This window comes from Spermophilus citellus (assembly GCF_964194105.1).
Source record: "Spermophilus citellus genome assembly, chromosome: 5".
Classification (NCBI taxonomy): domain Eukaryota; kingdom Metazoa; phylum Chordata; class Mammalia; order Rodentia; family Sciuridae; genus Spermophilus; species Spermophilus citellus.
The window spans coordinates 62,218,246-62,237,198 of NC_138186.1; the positions used below are offsets into that span (position 1 = coordinate 62,218,246).

The following is an 18,953-nucleotide window of genomic DNA, read 5'->3' on the forward strand; positions in this document are numbered from 1 at the left end:
TGTATTTAATATTTCGAAATTTTGAGTGAAATGAGAAGCTCCCGGAGATATATGTCTAACTTTGCAAATGCACAAAAAAATACACTGTGGACATATCATGAAAGCTTCCCATAATTTGCCTGAATTTTCCACTCCACCTGCTTCCCCTTGACAAAAGGGGGATCTCAAAGGGTTGTCCTGGTCAGATTCGGGTGGCGGTGATGCTGCTAATGCTACAGCAGTCACAGAGGCAGTTTGAAGTAATGTTTCAGTTCTTTTTGCTCTTTTGAGTCCAGTTTTGTGTTATCTCTGAATACGTGAAGAAAGCCTTCAAAGTTGGGATGGCACTTCGCAAAGAAACCCTTACCAGGCCGGTGTGGAGAAGGGCATACTGAACAGTCCCGATATAGCTTCATACTTTATTGTGAGCTCCTAACAACTTTTATCAATTCAGATGATGAAACGAGTTCATAGACTAAACAACTGGCAACCTGCTTGAGGGCAACTAATACTCTGAGCAAGCAAAAGCACCCAAGTTCCCTCCCAGCGCAAGCGCACTGCTCTTCCTCAGCTTGCCAGTTCGGGGGGGGGGGGGGGGGGGCCTCTGAAAATTCGGGTCTCAACGCTTAGGAACGTGCCGTTGGCGCCTCCATTTCTAGTTCCCCTTTCCCTTCGGGAACTCCAATGGCTAGCACCGTACTTGGCACGCAGTGCTCAACCAATAGTAGTTGAAAGAACGCACAGGAAATTAACTTTCTGGTCCAGCCCTCAACACCGTCCTGTGCCTTGTGCCACAGCGTCCTCCAGAGTCGAAGGTGCTCTGAAGAGAGGCAGACTGTGTTCTAACCCTCACATCTCGGCCTCCTGAACGACCCTCGAAGCCCCCTCTCCTTTGCCCCGGCCCCCAGGTTGCGTTTAGGTGGCGACCACTCCCCGCGGCCGGAAGCCGGGCGCCGCCACGCGCTGCAAATGCCTGCGCGGCAACCGTGGGCGGTTGGTCCCGCAGCCGCCGAGTTTTACCTGTCCGCAAGAGTTCCTGAGGCCCTGCGTCTGGCGCGTCGCCCAAAGGGCGCCTCGCCCGGCGTCTTTCCCATTCTTTAGGTTCTTTGAGCCTGGTTTGGTGGGTCTCTCCTTCCCGCGGCGCAGAGGAGCGCTGGCTGCGTGGCAGAGATGAGCTCGACGCCCGGGCTGCCGACGCCCGGGGCCTCGCTGACCCTGCGGGTGTCCTTCGTAGATGTGCATCCCGAGGTGATCCCGGTGCAGCTATGGGGACTGGTGGGCCAGCGGCGGGAAGAGTACGTGCGGTTGAGCCGGGAGATCCAGGAAGCTGCAGCCACGCGCGGCCCGTGGGCGCTGGGCGGCGCCACAGCCTCGCCCGGCGAGCTGTGCCTGGTGCAGGTGGGACTCCTGTGGCACCGCTGCCGCGTGGTCAGCCGCCAGGCGCAGGAAAGCCGCGTCTTTCTGCTGGATGAAGGCCGCACCATCACGGCTGGCGCGGGCTCGCTGGCGCCCGGGCGTAGCGAGTTCTTCCACCTGCCCTCAGAGGTGCTGGGCTGCGTGCTGGCCGGCTTAGTGCCGGCGGGCGGCGGCGGCACCGGCGGGGGCGAGCCGCAGCACTGGTCGTCCAGTGCCGTGGACTTCCTTAGCAACCTGCAGGGCAAGGAGGCGCACGGACGGGTGCTGGACGTACTGCTCCAACATCGCCTGGTCCTTCTGGAGGTCCCGGCTGTGTTCCAGCAGATGCAGGAGCTCAGCTTGGCGCGGCAGGTGCCAGACAGTCTCTTCCGCTCCCTGCTCAAGCGCTACCTGACGACTGCAGGCATGGGCCCCGGGACCCCGGTTCTTCCGCGAGTCCTGCCCAAGCAAGAGCAGCCTGGCCTGGATTACTTCTATCCCCAGCTGCAGCTGGGCGTGACAGAGCCTGTAGTGGTAACCCAAGTATGTCATCCCCACCGCATTCATTGCCAACTCCGGAGCCTATCACAGGAGATCCACCGCCTCTCTGAGAGCATGGCCCAGGTATACCAGGGTTCCCTGGGGACAGGGGATGAGAACTCTACCAGTACTACCTGGGAGGAGAGGGAGGAGAGCCCAGATAAGCCAGGCTCTCCATGTGCATCCTGTGGATTGGATGGACATTGGTACAGAGCGCTCTTGCTTGAGACTTTTCGACCACATCGCTGTGCCCAGGTGCTTCATGTAGACTATGGAAGAAAGGAATTAGTGAGTTGTAGTAGCCTTCGGTACTTGCTGCCTGAATATTTTCGAATGCCTGTGGTGACCTACCCTTGTGCCTTGTATGGACTCTGGGACGGTGGGAGAGGCTGGTCTCGGTCACAAGTCGGTGACCTGAAGGCGCTGATACTGGGCCAAGCAGTGAATGCAAAGATTGAATTTTATTGTTCCTTTGAGCACGTGTATTATGTCACCCTGTATGGAGAAGATGGGATTAATCTTAATGGTGTATTTGGAGTACAGTCATGTTGCCTGGCTGACAGATTCCTTCAGAGCCAGGGGACAGAGGAGGAAGAGGAGGGAGAAGAACCAGACCCAGCGCTACAGTCTCAGTCCCCGGCAGAAGAAGTAGATGAAGAGGTTTCACTCCCAGCCTTAAGATCTATCAAGTTGAAGACGAATGCCTTCTATGATGCCCAGGTAGAGTTTGTTAAGAGTCCCTCTGAGTTTTGGATTAGGTTGAGGAAACACAGTGGCACCTTCAGCAAGCTTATGAGAAGAATGTGCAGTTTCTATTCCTCTGCCAGTAAGCTGGATGGTGTGGTTTTGAAACCTGAACCTGATGACCTTTGCTGTGTTAAATGGAAAGAAAATGGCTACTATCGGGCCATAGTCACCAAATTAGATGACAAGAGTGTGGATGTATTCCTAGTTGACCGAGGCAATTCAGAAAATGTGGACTGGTATAATGTAAGGATGCTGCTTCCTCAGTTTAGGCGGCTACCAGCCTTGGCTCTAAGATGCACCCTTGCCGATATCTGGCCTTTGGGGAAAACCTGGAGCCAAGAAGCAATTTCCTTTTTTAAAAAGACTGTACTCCACAAAGAATTGGTTATCCATATCCTTGATAAGCAGGATCATCAATATGTTATAGAGATTCTTGATGAATCTAGAGCAGGGGAAGAAAACATTAGTAAGGTAATTGCTCAAGCTGGATATGCCAAGTATCAGGAATTTGAAACAAAAGAAAATATTGTAGTAAATGCTCACTCCCCAGGGCATGCTTCAAACCATTTTATTGCTGAAAACAAAATATCGTCTGCCAAAAAGGTAGAAGAACAGAAAGCTGAGAAAGAAAAAACCATCTCTGTTTCAGAAGCTTTGACTGATACAACAGTTGTTACAAATATCTCAGCTGGACAAGCAGAACAGGAAAAAGAGAAAAAAGCCCCTGTTTATTCTCCCCTGACGCCAAATTTCTTGAAAATTAAACCAGGCTCTTATAAAGAAGAGCTGGAAGTTGGAAGTACAGTAGAAGTCAAAGTGTCTTATGTTGAAAACCCTGGCTATTTCTGGTGTCAACTGACCAGGAACACTCAAGGCCTTAGAACTTTAATGTGTGATATTGAGGACTACTGCAAAAATACCATGACTCTTCACCAGGGAACCACACCTGCTTGTTTGGCAAAGCGAACAGCAAGTGGTAAATGGTCCAGAGCTCTGATTAGTGGGACCCAATCTTCAGAGCACGTCAAAGTAATATTTGTAGATTATGGAGACAAAGATACTATTTCTGTGAAGAATCTTTATTCAATTAGTGATGAGTTTCTCAAGGTTAAAGCTCAGGCTTTTAGGTGCAGTCTTTATAATTTAATTCAACCATCTGGTGAAAATCCCTTTGTTTGGGATGAAAAGGCAATACAAGCTTTTAGTGAATTTGTAGACAGTGCATGGCAAAACAATCTAGAATTAAAATGCACAATATTTGCTTTGGCCTCAATACATGATGAAGAACTGTTTAATGTTGTAGATTTGCTAACACCCTTTCAGAGTGCATGTCATTTTTTGGTAGAAAAGAGACTAGCAAGACCAGTAAAACTTCAGAAGCCTCTGGAGTCTTCCGTTAAGCTACACTCCTATTACTATTCTACACATGATATGAAAATTGGTAGTGAGGATTCAGTGTATATAACACATGTTGATGACCCTTGGACATTTTATTGCCAGCTGGCAAGAAATGCAAATATTTTAGAACAGTTGTCATGTAGTATTACACAGTTAAGTAAAATTTTGCTGAATTTGAAAACATCTCCCTTGATCCCTGGAACCTTGTGCCTTGCCAAGTACACTGATGGAAACTGGTACAGAGGGATAGTAATAGAAAAAGAGCCAACTAAAGTCTTCTTTGTTGACTTTGGGAATATTTACATAACAAGTGACAATCTGCTCTCAATACCTCGTGATGCCTATGATGTTTTACTTTTGCCCATGCAAGCTGTTAAATGCTCGTTGTCTGATATTCCCAGTAATATACCAGAAGAAGTTACAACATGGTTTCAGGAGACTGTTCTAGATAAGTCATTGAAGGCCTTGGTTGTAGCAAAAGATCCAGATGGACGTCTGATTATAGAGCTGTATGATGATAGTATTCAAATTAACGCTAACATTAATGAGAAGTTAGGGCTACTTGGCTACAAAAATCGAACCAGGAAGAAAAAGAAAGAGAATGAAACACTTCCTTCTACACCTGGAACTCTTGAAGAAAAAAATGAAAATATGACGTCACCCACAGACCATTTAAGTAACACAGGAGAGAACAAATTATGCAGCATGGAGATTTTTGGAGAAGGATGCAAACCTAAGATCAGCTCAGCATGTAAGGAGCTCAAACGTTTACAAAGTTCAACAAAGACAAATTTAGTCACTCTGTATCAGGACTCTGCAGGAAACAAAAGTAATCAAGTGTTTTCTTTAACAAGAGAAAAGAAAGAAGAAATCTTCACAGAGCCATCTTTGAAAGCCACAAAACTAGAAGCCACTCTTCCAGAGAGAAGAATAGGAGATGCTTGTAACAAAGATTTGCCTCTAAAATTTTGTGAGCTCCCACAGAAGATGATAATGCCTGGCTTTAAAACAACTGTGTATGTTTCACACATTAATGATCTTTCAGACTTTTATGTCCAGCTAACCGAAGATGAAGCTGAGCTCAATCATCTTTCTGAGAGATTAAATGATGTCAAAACGAGGCCCCAATATCATACGGGGCCACCTGTGCAAAGTGGAGATGTGATATGTGCTGTTTTCCCAGAAGATAACTTATGGTATCGTGCTGTGGTCAAGGAACAACAACCCAATGACCTTCTCTCTGTACAATTCATAGATTATGGCAACGTTTCCGTAGTTCACACTAACAAAATAGGTAGGCTTGACCTGGTTAATGCACTGTTACCAGGATTATGCATCCATTGCTCTTTAAGGGGACTTTGGGTTCCTGACATTATCAACTCAAAGGAGATAGTGCATCACTTTTCCCAAAGGACTGATGAGGCTCAAGTAAGATGTGAATTTGTTAAATTTCAAGATAGATGGGAAGTTATTCTTGCTGATGAACGTGGGATCATATCAGAAGATATGCTTAGCAGATGTGCTTTCAGTGAAAAATCTCAAATAGGACTTTCTACCCAAATAGTTAAAGGTGACTGTTCAAAGTCTGCTAAGAAATCCAACAGTGACACTTCAGTGTTTCTTAACTGGTATAATCCAAAAATGAAGATTGTGAGAGCTTATGCCACTGTGATAGATGGGCCTGAGTATTTTTGGTGTCAGTTTGCTGACACCGAGAAACTTCAGTATTTAGAAGCAGAAGTGCAAACCAGGGCAAAGCAAGGAATAGATTGGAGAGATCGTATCACATGTCCTCACATTGGAGATCCTTGTATAGTAAAATATAGAGAAGATGGACATTATTATAGAGCACTTATCACTAATATTTGTGATGATTATCTTGCATCAGTGAGGCTCGTGGACTTTGGAAATGCGGAAGACTGTGTGGAGCCAAAAGCACTCTGGAACATGCCCTCTGACCTTTTGTCGGTTCCCATGCAAGCTTTTCCATGTTGCCTTTCAGGATTCAATATTTCAGAAGGTATATGTCCTCAAAAGGGAAATGATTACTTTTATGATATAGTAACAGAAGATGTGTTGGAAATAACAATATTAGAAATCAAAAAGGATGTTTGTGATATCCCTTTAGCTATCGTTGACTTGAAAAGCAAAGGTGAAAGTATTAATGAGAAAATGAAGAAATATTCTAAGAGTAGTATGGCCAAGAGTGATTTACCATATGAAAGAAATGGCCCGGAGATAAAGGGATCCCTGGCAATTCCCAGTCCTGATATTGGACTTAAGAAAACAAGTATCAAAGCCATACAAGATAAAACATTATATGTGGAATCACGGACAGATGAACTTGCTGAAAGAATTGAAAAAGAATTAAGCATTATTGAAAACAAGGCAAGTAAGTTCTATGACCTTGGAAGTGATAACATTTTTGAAGTTTTTGAAAACTCTTGCAAAGACAAAATTGGTGCTGAGGTGCTGGAAGGTGAAGTAGAGTGCCATTTTGTTGACAAAGCCAAGTTTAATGATCCGTACCTAATTACAGGATTTAACACATTATTACCACCTAGTGAAACAAAGGAGATGCTAGAACTGAATTCACTTGAGGTGCCACTTTCCCCTGATGATGAATCCAAAGAATTCTTAGAACTAGAATCCATTGAGTTACAGCATTCTCTAGTTGGGGATGATGACAAAGAGGAGCTATGTCTGGTGCCCCCGATTGTACCTCTCTCCCAAAGCGATGACACAGAAATCACTCTGGAGCCTTTCACAGTGCAACTTCCCCTCGACTGTGAAACTGAGACACAGCCAGAACTAGAACTACCTACAGCCCAGCTGTCTCTGGATGACAACACTAATCCATTGTCCTTAAGAGTGAGTCAGAAAGGCCAAGAATCAAGATGTGCAGAGGACATGAGAAGGTCAAGTGTGGAGTCTTTTGATAACCAGCACAGAGTACCATTGCATCTACTTGGAAAGAATTGTGACCCCAAAATGCACGTTGAAATGAGTATGTTAGAAGAACTTCCAGAATGTAAAAACAAAAACAAAGGTGCCATTTCATCATTGATACCTTTGTTCTCTGAAGAAGAATCCAGAGATGGAAGGAAACACAATAACTCTTCACCACATCATACCTTGGGTAAGGGGACTTATTTTCTTTTAGTTTAAGGTTTGATTTACTGTCTTCAGAAGTTCTGATTTATTTATCTACTTATTTATTTATTTTATACCAGGGATTGAACCCAGGGGTGCTCAACCTCTAAGCTGCATCCCCACCCCTTTTTATTTTTTATTTTGAGACAGGGTCTGACTAAGTTGCTGAGGCTGACTTTGAACTTGTGATCCTAACCTTCTGCCTCAGCCTCCTGAGCCACTGGGATTATAGGTATGGGCCACTGCACGTGGCTCTTTTTGGTTTTAAAGAAAAGGCAGTAATTATATGAATTTCTTAAATTGAGTTTTTGGAAAAAAAGATTAAACAGAGAAGTGAGTCAGAGAGTCAGATTTGGTTTTTATGGAAGGGCATTTTAAACAAGAAAAATTGGGTGTGAAATCAGTGTAAATTATTGTATGCTAAAATATTAATTTTGAATTTAAAAATAAAATGCTTAAAAGCTATGTTCCTGAAAGATAAATCTCATTTAAAATGTAAGAAAATCATCTTACTGTTACCACCATTGCTGTACTTTCTTCTTTTATCTGCATAGTGTCTGTCTGCATACAGTTATAAAAATTAAATGCAGATTATACTATTATACAGTATTGAATCCTGCATTTTAATTTTTTTTTTAGAGAGAGAGAGAAAGAATTTTTCTCTTTTTTTGGTAGATGGACACAACACAATGCCTTTATTTTTATGTGGCACTGAGAATTGAACCCGGGTCCTGCCCGTGCTAGGCAAGCGCTCTACCGCTGAGCCACAATCTCAGCCCTGAATCCTACATTTTAATCCCTTAAAATGCTTTTCGAATATTTTAATTGCATGGTATGGCATCCTGTGGGTGTGTCTTATCTTATGTAATTATTAGCCTCGCATTAGCTATTTCTTTCCATTGTCACACTATACACTAGCTGTGTCATATTGTGATACAGATCTGCTGGCAACATGCTGCTTTGATGTAAGAATGGCTGTGAAAACCATAGACAACACCACTGGTAATAAAAGTCCCACTTTCAATAGTAATTTTTAGTGTTAAAAATAAAATTCACCGTGTGTGGTGGCACACCCCTGTAATCCCAGAAGCTGTGGAGGCTAAGGCAGGATGATTGCAAATTCAAAGGCAGCCTCAGCAATTTAGCAAGGTCCTGAGCAACTTATTAAGACTCTGTCTCAAAATGAAAAATAAAAAGATCTGGGGATGTGTCTCAGTGGTTAAGTGCCTCTGGTTTCAATTCCTAGTGAAAGAAAGAAAGGAAGGAAGGAGGTAGGGAGGGAGGGAAGTTAGTTCACATTACATCCTTCTGCTGATTTTTTTTTTTTAAGGAAAGCAGTAGGAATTATCTGGGGAGGCAGCAGTGGAAGAATTTAAAATAATATTTAAAATAAAATTGAGGAAAAGAGAGAGCTTATTATCACCACATAGTGATTTCATGATACTGATTACGTAGGAGTAATAACCATAGATTAGAAAAGTACTTTCCTTGTATATTTCACATTAAGGAATCAAGAGGTATACCTTGAGTTTTATCCTATTCGATTTGGCAGCTCAACCACCACGGAACACCTACACTCTGAAAGGATTTTCTGTTGGGTCCAAATGTGTTGTGTGGTCAAGTCTAAGAAATACGTGGTCTAAATGTGAGATTTTGGAAATAGCTGAAGAAGGCACAAGGGTAAGTGAGATTTAAATAGTTTTATCTCAAAATACACTTGCAGATTGTTAAGGAATTTAATAAACTACAGAATACAATTGGTAGATGTTTACTTGCTTGTTCCCTTGATAATTTGATGTAATAAGGAAGTCATCTATAAGATTATAAATATCCATCTATCCATCTATAAGAATCCTAGAAAGAATCATTCAGCCCACTTTGTCTCCCATAACTCAAAAATTCTATAGTCCCAAGTTCCACATGTTGCACTTCTTATTCTCTTTTATGGAACTGTTTATACCCAATGCCTCTATATTAGGTAAGTTCCTCATTTCACAACTACATCACTTGAATAATCTTCCATTTGATTTACTTCTTGTCTTTCAATTCATTGTCCACACTGCTATTATGAATTGATCAAGGCAAATCCAACCAATTATTTTTGTACAAAACTTTTTAGGGACTTCCATTGGATTGTGTTTTTCCTGCAATCTGAAAACCACCTGTACCAGAATCACCTGGTGTGCTTTTTAAATTGTCGATTACAGTTCTATTTTGCCTGTATTCCCACTCATTCCCCAAATGGTTAATTCCAGTTTAAAGATTTACTGTAGCTATCACCTCATCTAGGAAGCATTCACTGAAATTATTTCCTAAATGTCCCTTCATCTTCAGACCCCCTTCAGAAAAAAGAGCTTTATGCATTTCATGTATTATATTCTTGCACATAAACATATAGAGCAGACCTCTAGAGTTTGGACACTTGAGCTCTACATTTTATTCATGGTTGATCTTCAGATGTTTACTCAATATGTACTTGAACTGAAAGATCACTGAGTTTGAAACACAAGATTGAAACTGGTTTAAAACAGTCATTTTCGTTATCTTGCAAAATGTCTCATTTTAAGGATTGCTGTGGAACATAAATCACTACTTTTTACTAAACTTCGTTTTCTCTTGTAGGTTTTGGACCTTTCCAATGGTGTGGAGGAGACAGTGAACCCTGAAGATGTTTGGAATGGCATACCCAAATTGGACAGGAGTCCATCTGAGGTATGGAATTCTGTAAACATTAATTAATGAGAGCTCTGTAATGAACTATTTCTAAAGCCCTTGTGTGAGGAAAAATGAAGAAAAAAAATTACTGTAAGAACAACTGTTAAAAAAAACAATAACAAAACCAGTGTTCATGAACTTGATGCCAAGTTTCATTTTGGGGGAATTAGTTATTAATATTTTACTCCTTGATTTTCACTTTTAGGGCTAAAGAATAAAAATTATTTGATGTTCGTGACTCTTCTAAAATACACGTCTGATGCAAAAAAATTCTGGGAAATATGGCAAAATTTAAAATGAGAAAGTAACAATCACCAATAACATATCCATTCAAGGAAAAATAGATTATTATTCAGTTTGTTTAGACCCGGTTGATTTTACAGTGCATATACTTATATATTCTGTTCTTCATTTAGGACTATATGGTGGGCAGTTTCTCTTACTGCTATGATGTGTCTGGGCATTTGAATTTATCCTGTTTGCTTCACAGTCTTTGTCTTCTTGGTCCAATATCTGGTCATCTCAGGGTTTGCATCTGCCTGCTGTCTTTTTCCCAGGGAAAAGGTCGGCTATCTGTGGTTCTTTGTATGTTGAGTAATTCTGAATCACATTTTGAACATTTTGAGTCTTTTGTTTTAAGACTTGGGTTCTGCTAAAATCTTCTGGAGAATGTTGAATTTTTTTTTGTCTTAGCAGGTGATTAACCCAATCAGGTTCACACCTGTCTCTCATTCAGTAGTTGGTGATTCCCATGTCAATCAGTTCCATTTTCAAAACCTTGACTGTGTTGTTCAGTACATAGGTCACTCAGCAGTTAGATTGGGACTTGGCACTTTATATAGTGACCAATGGCTTCTTTGGTCTTATTCTGCCTAACATAGCTCAGGGGTGATCTTACGTCTTTCATTAGTTCGTATATGGTATTAGGGGTTAAAATTTCCCAAACCATTTCCTCTATACCTCTGGCTCTAAGGGTTCTCTTTTATTCAGCTCCTCAGAGGCCTGTTTTTTGGAGTCCCCTAACCAGAAAGCACACAGACCTGCAGTTCTGTTTGGAGTGATAGTGATGAGAGAGAAAGAGAAAATAAGAATTCCTTCCTCCTGCTCTAAAGATAACAGAAGCCCTTTTCTGGTTCTGCTGCCCAGGGAGACAGGGCTTCTTTCACATTTTCAGGCATCTGCATTACCACTCTTGTCACCAGGTGGTTATCAGGTGCGACCAGAAGACAAATAAGGGGAAAAAAAAACATAGAGGAATTTCCCATCATTCCCTATTTGTAGCATTCAAGGGCCCTTTTCTGTAATTTCTGGCTAGAAATATGGGATTTCTCTCAGTTTTGCAGTCCATTCAGCTGGGCAGTTTTAATTCAGCACTTTCTCAGGTTGAACCATCATATAAAGAAGTGAAAAAAGAAAAAGAAAAGCTTGTGAAACTCACCCTTATTATGAACTCTTTTTCAGATTTTTACTTTAGATGTCAATCCACGTCAATCCACCTGTTCCTGTTTGCCTTTGAGAGTTCTCAAATGTTTGCTTTTTTAATTCTGCCCCGAATTTTTCATTGTAATGAGTGAAAGAGAGGCTACAGTAAGTTTGCTCCATCTCAGCTGTAGCCAGAAGGCTGCAAATGTATTTAATAATTGCATGACATTCATGAGCCATAAAATAAATTATACTGTTTCTCTTAGTGTTGGATAGTTAGTTCATTTGAAAATGTTGTCCATCAAAAATAATGGAAAATTCACTTCTTTTGTCAACTACATTTTTGTTTCCTTATCAAAGTTAACAGCCTGCCAAACTTTTTGCATCAATATTTACTAATGCTTTCTTTTATATTCTGATTATCTCTATCTATTAATTTTGAAGAATCCACAAAGATATATATATATACACGTACATACAGGATTCTAGTTGGATAAAGTACCTATACATGCCAAAGAGAAAAAACTAGTTAGGATTATGTAAAACTAAAGTGCATATGTACATATTTAAGCATTTAAGCACATATATGTATGTATTATTCAAGTACATACTTATACAGTTTAAATAGCATGTATATTTTATGTCTACTTAATACTCACATATATTTACATATGTATACACACACACACACACACACACACACACACACACACACACACATATACTGGTGTTAAGCCAGTAAGCATATATGGAAAAACTACATGTGGGTAAGGCTTTCCAATTTTTTATTTGATTATTAATGGGATTTAAATGAGCCTTTCCTCAAATTTGAGGGAGCCTTAAATAAGAATACACATCTTCAAATGAAATAGTTTTCCTTAAAAAGTGAATATTATGAGGTATTGCAGCTTTTTATGACATATTAAATCATTATGATCTCCATGTCCTTCTGATTATATTTTTAAGGAATTCTTAAAACCTGGACTATTTCATTTTGTCATAAGAAAATGTCTCAGGAATCAGTTTCTGTATCACATCAAGCATGCACATGACACTATTAGTATTGAAAGGAACATCAGAGTACTATTCCTCTTCACTGGGTCATTAATCATCTGTGACACTCAGTGGACAGTAGTGGCCCCTTGAGCAGTGATGTCTCTCCTTCCCTCACCAAAGACTGATGTCATCAGGGGTCTGGGAGCTCAAGCTTGGAAAAGGGTACCAGTGGAGACGTTCCAGAAACATGAGTAGTCAAAAAATAGGAACTGTACATGAGGTGATTCTTCACTATAAAACCAGATTGTCATAATTTTAAAAGAAATACTTTTTGTTGACCTTTTTTGCTATGGCTTATCTATGATCCTGTTTCTGATTTAAACTACTTTGTACTTTCATTTGAAAATTGGTTGTAATTCAAAGGTTCCTTTTGTTAGGCTGTATTCCACACACTGGGAAAAGATCTTGACTTCATGTCATCAGATGATACCACATTTAAAGGTAACTCGTCTTTTTAAAAACAAAATACTTTTATTACCCAGCATTTTCCAAGTGTTTAAAAACACCATTATCCTGAGCCTGTCAATTTTCTTGAATGATAGTAGCACAGGTTTTGTGTGGTGGTGGTCGGGGTGGGGGTGTTGTGTGTTTTGTGTGTGGGGTGGGAAGGGTTAGGTAAAAAATAAATTAGACATGTCTTTGGGGATAAAATAAGCATGAGGAAGATATTTTGAAATGTCAAAGGAATTTGTTGGTTGATTGAATTAATCTTGAAAGTTAGATTGTAGGTCTGGTGAATTTATATTTTAAAGGAATTTAAGGGACTTTTCTTAGATTAATTATGTTCAAATGACCTCTGTATGTTAATCTTTTAAAATTTCTTCCTGAATTTTTAGTTTATCTATATGATAAAATCCAATTTGTTGTATGTTCTCAGTTATAACACATTGCTATTCATAAATAGCATATTGGTTCTTACAACTGAGACACATTCAGAATGAAATCAGCTCTTGGTGGATTTAGTATTAAAGCACACACTAATCAAAAATAATGGAAGTCCTATTGGTTATCAGCCTTGTTAACCTCATTATAGCAAAATATAAAATATACCCATTTTGTAATCTTTTAAAGAAACTTTTAAAAGTTTCTTTAAAAAGTGGGCAGGTTATATAATATCTTTGATAATATGTGTAGTGTGAGTACCAAAATACTAAAAATAAAATCATTTCTACAGGAATAATTCTCTGTAGTAATTACAACTTACCTTTTCCTCTACCACCTTTAGAGAACTTTAACTTTGTCATTGTAGAACTCATTTAAATGATTGTCTTGTTCTTAGGTTTTTTTTTTTTTTCCTCAACTTAAGGTTGTTCTCATCTTGTTTCAGAAAAGGGGTCAGCAAGTGATGTGGATTTAAGTGTGGATCCCTAAGTGTGACTGGTCCAGAGCTGCTCGTGAACCAGTGGCATCTCATCCAGATCAAGTGTGTCTGAGAAAATAGAAGGCATTAACCACAGGAAGTTGTCATTTTGAAAACTGATATGTATCAAAATTAAACTATGTCTCAGGTTGATTGTACAGGGTATTTGTAGTGGGATTCTGTATGTATGGCTGGCTCTGGGATCTTTCCTCTGCTTTGAATTGTCTTGTGTTTTTATTCAGCTGGAAGATTTATTTTACTGAACAATTTGCTAACATACCACTCACATTTCAAAGGAACTGTTGGTACCTTTTCAATATAGTGTTTACATTAACACAGAAAAACATAGGTTTACGACAAGAACATTACACGATGCTACTTAGGAGGATGACTTTGTTGGCAGTTTCTCCAGAATTTTTTTTTTTAAATTTTAAAGCTTTGCCTTGTCTGTCTGGTTAAAAATTTATTATTCTGTTTGAATTTGGAAGTATGCTAATATGACACAAAATTTGAATAAAGTTTATCCTTAAAAGCTGTGGTAGTCTTATTTCATTTCATCTGTGGTTCCATCTCTCCTCCCCTGTAATTGGGGAGGGGGAGAGGCTTAGTGATATTTAATGTTAGTTTTCATATTTAATGTTAGTTTTCGTGTATGAGTCACTCAGCTGGCACTTTAAAGTCATTTCCACATTTTAATCATCAACTCTGAGTGACATGTTTATTTTACCCATATTTTATAGGTAAGAAAAGTAAAGCTTTTTAGAGAAGTTAGATAATTTGCCCAGGCCAATTGGGAGTCTCAGAGGCTTGATCAAACTCACACTCATCTAACTTCAAAGGCTGTGCCTTGGAACATGGTTTTGTATGGGTCATATACAGATCCTAGCTTTTGGAAACAGATTCTACCTTTGGGAAATAGATCTTAAATGCTCTTAACAGATATGTGGTGTGGGCAGGTTATATAATATCTTTGAGCTTTGATGTTCTTCATCTGTAAATTGGTGATAATAAAACCTTTCACATCATTTATGTGAAGTGCCCAGAAAAGAGAACTCAATAAATGTTCCCTTCTCTTTCCTGAAAACTACCCAGTGTGCACTATGCTGTTTATTTTTCGAACTTAACCCATGGCTGATATTTTCAGCAGTTGTTTTCTTCTTTCAGCATCTGCATGTGCCACCAACAAAGGACTGTAAAAATATTGCTCTTGAATGAGAGGTCAATACAATGGCAATGTTTGTCCATTTGTAAAGTCAGTAAGGGGAAGTTTTGCCATATGAGTGGAAAGAAGGTGCATGGATATAAAATACAGTTAGCCCCTGAAGCCTAAGGGGAAGAGGGAACTAAGAACTTTAAAAACAGTACCATTTCAATGAGTGGAGAGGAGAGAGGTTTATATTAAAAATAACTGAGGTAGGTGAATATATTGCCTGCTGTAGGATAAGGAGGGCAGTAAATGAGCGTGCGATTACCAGGAGAAAAGGCCAGAGAAGACGTACCAGGGTCAGACTGTAGAAAGGTTTCTGTTTCAAGTTGAGTTTGGCCTAACTCCCTATTAAAACAATACCTTGAATGACTATCGGGAAGGATAATTCAAATTTCTCAGAATGAATGATTTTGCACCTTAAACCACTAAAGATGGCCTGAGGTGGCAAATCACACAGTTACTTATTAACTGGGTGGAAGAGATAGGGATTGAAGTATCAACCAGACAAAGTATTGATTTCCTTGTTCACATAGGCTAACTTAAAATTCTGGAGAATTTCTAGGAACATCATATTTAGGCCAAAATATACACTTAACTATTGAGCAGCATAAAGTTTTGTATTCCTTAGGAAAAAAATCATCTTCCATAATTCCCAGATGTATAAGTGTGTCTATATATTTTTTTTAAAGAGAGAGAGAATTTTTTAATATTTATTGTTTAGTTTTTGGCGGACACAACATCATTATTTTATGTGGTGCTGAGGATCGAACCCAGCACCACGCGCATGCCAGGCAAGCGCACGCACTACCGCTTGAGCCACATCCCCAGCCTGAGAGTCTATATTTTAAGATATTTATAAACCTCCATTTAACTGTTATTCTACTTATATTATTACTACATGTAAAATTTAAAATGTCCATTAAATATTTATTGGGAAAACAAAGTGGTTAAATGTAACTCAGAATGCTGCCTCTGTTATCCTTCAGTTTTTAGGCGAATAACTATATTAATTTGTTATAGCTGGAATCCCCGGCCTGTCTTTCATAGCTGTAACACCAAGAGGACTTTTGTTTAGTGAATAGAATGCATGAGAGAGAACATTTAAAAATGCAAACAAATTGCCAACTTGTTTTACAAGCCTCTGCCCTGTCCCTAGCACTCCCAACCTTGGTCCACTCCCCATTTCCTTACCATATTGAAATTGTATAGTATCACCAGTCCTGCATTAAAACAATGACTTTATTATCAAACAGATCTAATTTTTCTTATCATGACTGAAAGTTAAACACTGCCAAGTTTATCCTAGAATACCAGGTTGCTAAAACTGAATTCTACTACTGCTAACAGAGAATAAAAGACAAGAACATCTGTTTTTACTGTAAGTTTAGGGAATCTCATCACAACAGGTTTTCATTAGCATTGTGCCTGTTTTTAATACACTTCCATTAATTAAAATAATGTAAAAGCCAATTTTAATTTTAATACAAAAAAGATCCACTAAATAAAAATATAATTTGGGCTGCTATGAGTTTTGTATATTGCATTCTTTCTTTAAAGGAAAAAGTTTTTAATCCAAACCTCAACTCAATCACTATTACAGTATAAACTAAAACTTAAGGTATGAATTATTTGGGAAAATACAATTAAGATTCTTGCTCTCTCAGTTTTTAAATGAAACTTTTAAAAAAGCTCTTTTAATCTACATTCTCTTTCTCTATTCCCATAGAGTCCTGTGGAGTATCAGGTTGGGTGAGTGTGTGAATTGTTGGTCCTGGAATAAGATTCTTATCAGCTCCTTCCATCAGAGAGTCCCACTGATCAAAGTCTTTTTCAAGTCCTACAAAATATAAATGTTAATAAACATTAAACATTTGTGAGCACTGAACAGTCTAGCACCTCTAGGTGGCACTGTAGAATTATACACTATGCAAATTGCACAGTGACCTTAGTGGCAAGGTGTTCCATGTCAGCTACCCCAGGGCTTCATCAGCTGCAAGAAGTTGAGAGGTAGGAGTGAGGCACCCTTCTTTCCATCAGTATCTCCAAGAGGCAAGTCTCTCCCAGACTTTATGGAGAAACTAACTCTTAACAAGTAGATTTGCTTTCTATGATAAATAGAATGCAAAGCAGCAAAGCTTTCTCAAATTTTTGCTTTCAAATTGATTTACTGCTTTGTTTAATTGTAAAGAAATAGTTAAAACTAGACTGTTAAATAACACAGAGTTATCAGAGAACATCAGTTTAGGAAATAAGATTCATTTCTTACCTAAATACTTTTGTAAGAATGCTAATGAAGCTTTGTCGGTGAGATCAATAGCAACCTCTGAATCTATATGTCCTTTTAATTTGAATATGTGTCCAATTACTTTACCGGCTGCAAAAGTGAAGTCAGCAAAATTATGATGAACCGAACCCCTAAAAGAGAAATGAGAAATTTACACCACATGTATTTGATAAAAATTACTTTTGTAGTTAGGGTACAAGAAAGATCCTGGCCCCATTAGCTTGTTTACTGAAAGTCAAGGAAAGAAAACTTGCAATCTGATCTCCTTACATGTATTCCTGGGTCACAAGCTATTCATTTAGGGACCCTAAAGTACAGTCCTCTCCAGCTAGAAAAAAAAAAAAGAATCTTGGTGTGTTGATTTTAGAAGAAATGATGTTTAATACTTCCAATTTCAGTAAATGGAATGTGCTAGGTGTTGAAAGGCCTTGAAGTCAGAGTCTGTCCCTCACACCTAATACTTATATTAATATGTGTATGTTCCTTGCTAAAACACCCCAGAGTTAACCCTTTTTATCTATTAAATGATCACGATGACAAAGATCTGACCTGTATTGGACTATATTCATCAACAGTGTAACATACAATAGAAGGCTCCCCTCTTTTTTTGATACTTGGTGACTCTCTTGCACCTCTGTTCATTTCCTTGACATCTCACCTTCATTTCTGACTTGATTCTTCTTCATCTAAGTGTAGGCATTCCTCCAGATTCTATTCTTGTACCAGTTCCTTTCTCATTTTGCAGCATCTTATATCCCAAAGGTTTCTTCTACAATAGCAGGCAAATTCTGTACATTTCTAATTTGTGGCCAGATGTCTCTACTCAGACTTTCAACTTCGCAGGAAATTCCAAGGCTAAAGCACAACCTCAGACCAGTCTCCCCCATTGCAACTCTTTCTCTTCTCTTAACCGGTTCCAAGAAGCAAAGCATCATTCTTTTAGCCACCTAAGCTCAAAGCACAGCAGCTGTCTCACTCTCCCTCTTCCCCACATTCCAGCTGAAACTTGAGTGTCAGAAACATTAGGAAGATAAATAGAGACAAGGTCATGAGAGAGCTGAGAGCAGAAGCCTGGATGAAGGGAGAGATGGCCTGAGAGGAGAAAAATAGGGAGTGGGATGAATGATTCAGGAGACTAGAAAGAGAAGCTCGTGGCAGATGGGTGAGAAAGACTGGGACTGCAGAGGCTGTGTGTGCTGTGAGCTGAAGCACTGTCAATGCAGTTGTGGGGGCTTAGGAAACTAGATTGCAAGCATCGAAGAGTGTATAGAAGTGCATGAAATATTAAATGCAAGCTATTCTTTAAGAAAAAGGGAAGAAAAACATGAGAACCGAGAAGGAAATAAGTTTGAGGGAGGGATAGGTGATCTGTAGCATATGTTTCAGAACTAGATTGCACATACAAATAAACTAACTTGAAGCCTTTACCTGAAATACCCAGACCCTTCCTTAAATCTATCTAAACTCTTTCAATGCTACAAGATCAAATTTGAGTGCCATCCCTTCTAAGAACACTTTTCAGTTGGAAAAGACTCCTCCATTTTCTGATTCCATAGTGGCTATTGCCCATACTCTAGTAGTTCCCCTTTGTCCAAGGGAGGTACACGAAATCACAGGTAGTACAGAACCTACACATAATGTTTTTTCCTATATATCCATGCCTATGATAAAGTTTATAAATTAGGTACAGTAAGATA

At 39.4% G+C, this 18,953-nt stretch overlaps 2 protein-coding genes across 3 annotated transcripts in view; one reads left to right on the top strand and one right to left on the bottom strand.

Moving 5' to 3' along the window:
- Positions 1-1,149: 1,149 nt before the first annotated feature.
- Positions 1,150-14,858, top strand: TDRD6 (tudor domain containing 6; the record flags this gene model as incomplete). The annotated part of the gene is made up of 5 exons (XM_081295862.1): positions 1,150-7,198; positions 8,765-8,892; positions 9,835-9,924; positions 12,783-12,846; positions 13,733-14,858. The coding sequence occupies 5 exons, from the start codon at positions 1,150-1,152 to the stop codon at positions 13,774-13,776; spliced, it is 6,375 nt and encodes a 2,124-aa protein (XP_081151988.1). The 3' UTR covers positions 13,777-14,858.
- A 587-nt stretch (positions 14,859-15,445) lies between these two features.
- The window catches only part of PLA2G7 (phospholipase A2 group VII), a 36,375-nt gene continuing 32,867 nt past the window's right edge, over positions 15,446-18,953 (bottom strand). The window contains exons 10-11 of one of the 2 annotated variants that reach the window (XM_081295428.1): positions 17,239-17,387; positions 15,446-16,809 (exon numbers count right to left, since the gene is read on the bottom strand). In XM_081295428.1, the coding sequence (XP_081151554.1) occupies positions 16,667-16,809; positions 17,239-17,387 (292 nt within the window). In that variant the 3' untranslated portion in view covers positions 15,446-16,666. The remainder of the gene's footprint in view (positions 16,810-17,238; positions 17,388-18,953) is intronic. The other variant, XM_081295427.1, reaches the window with a different exon arrangement.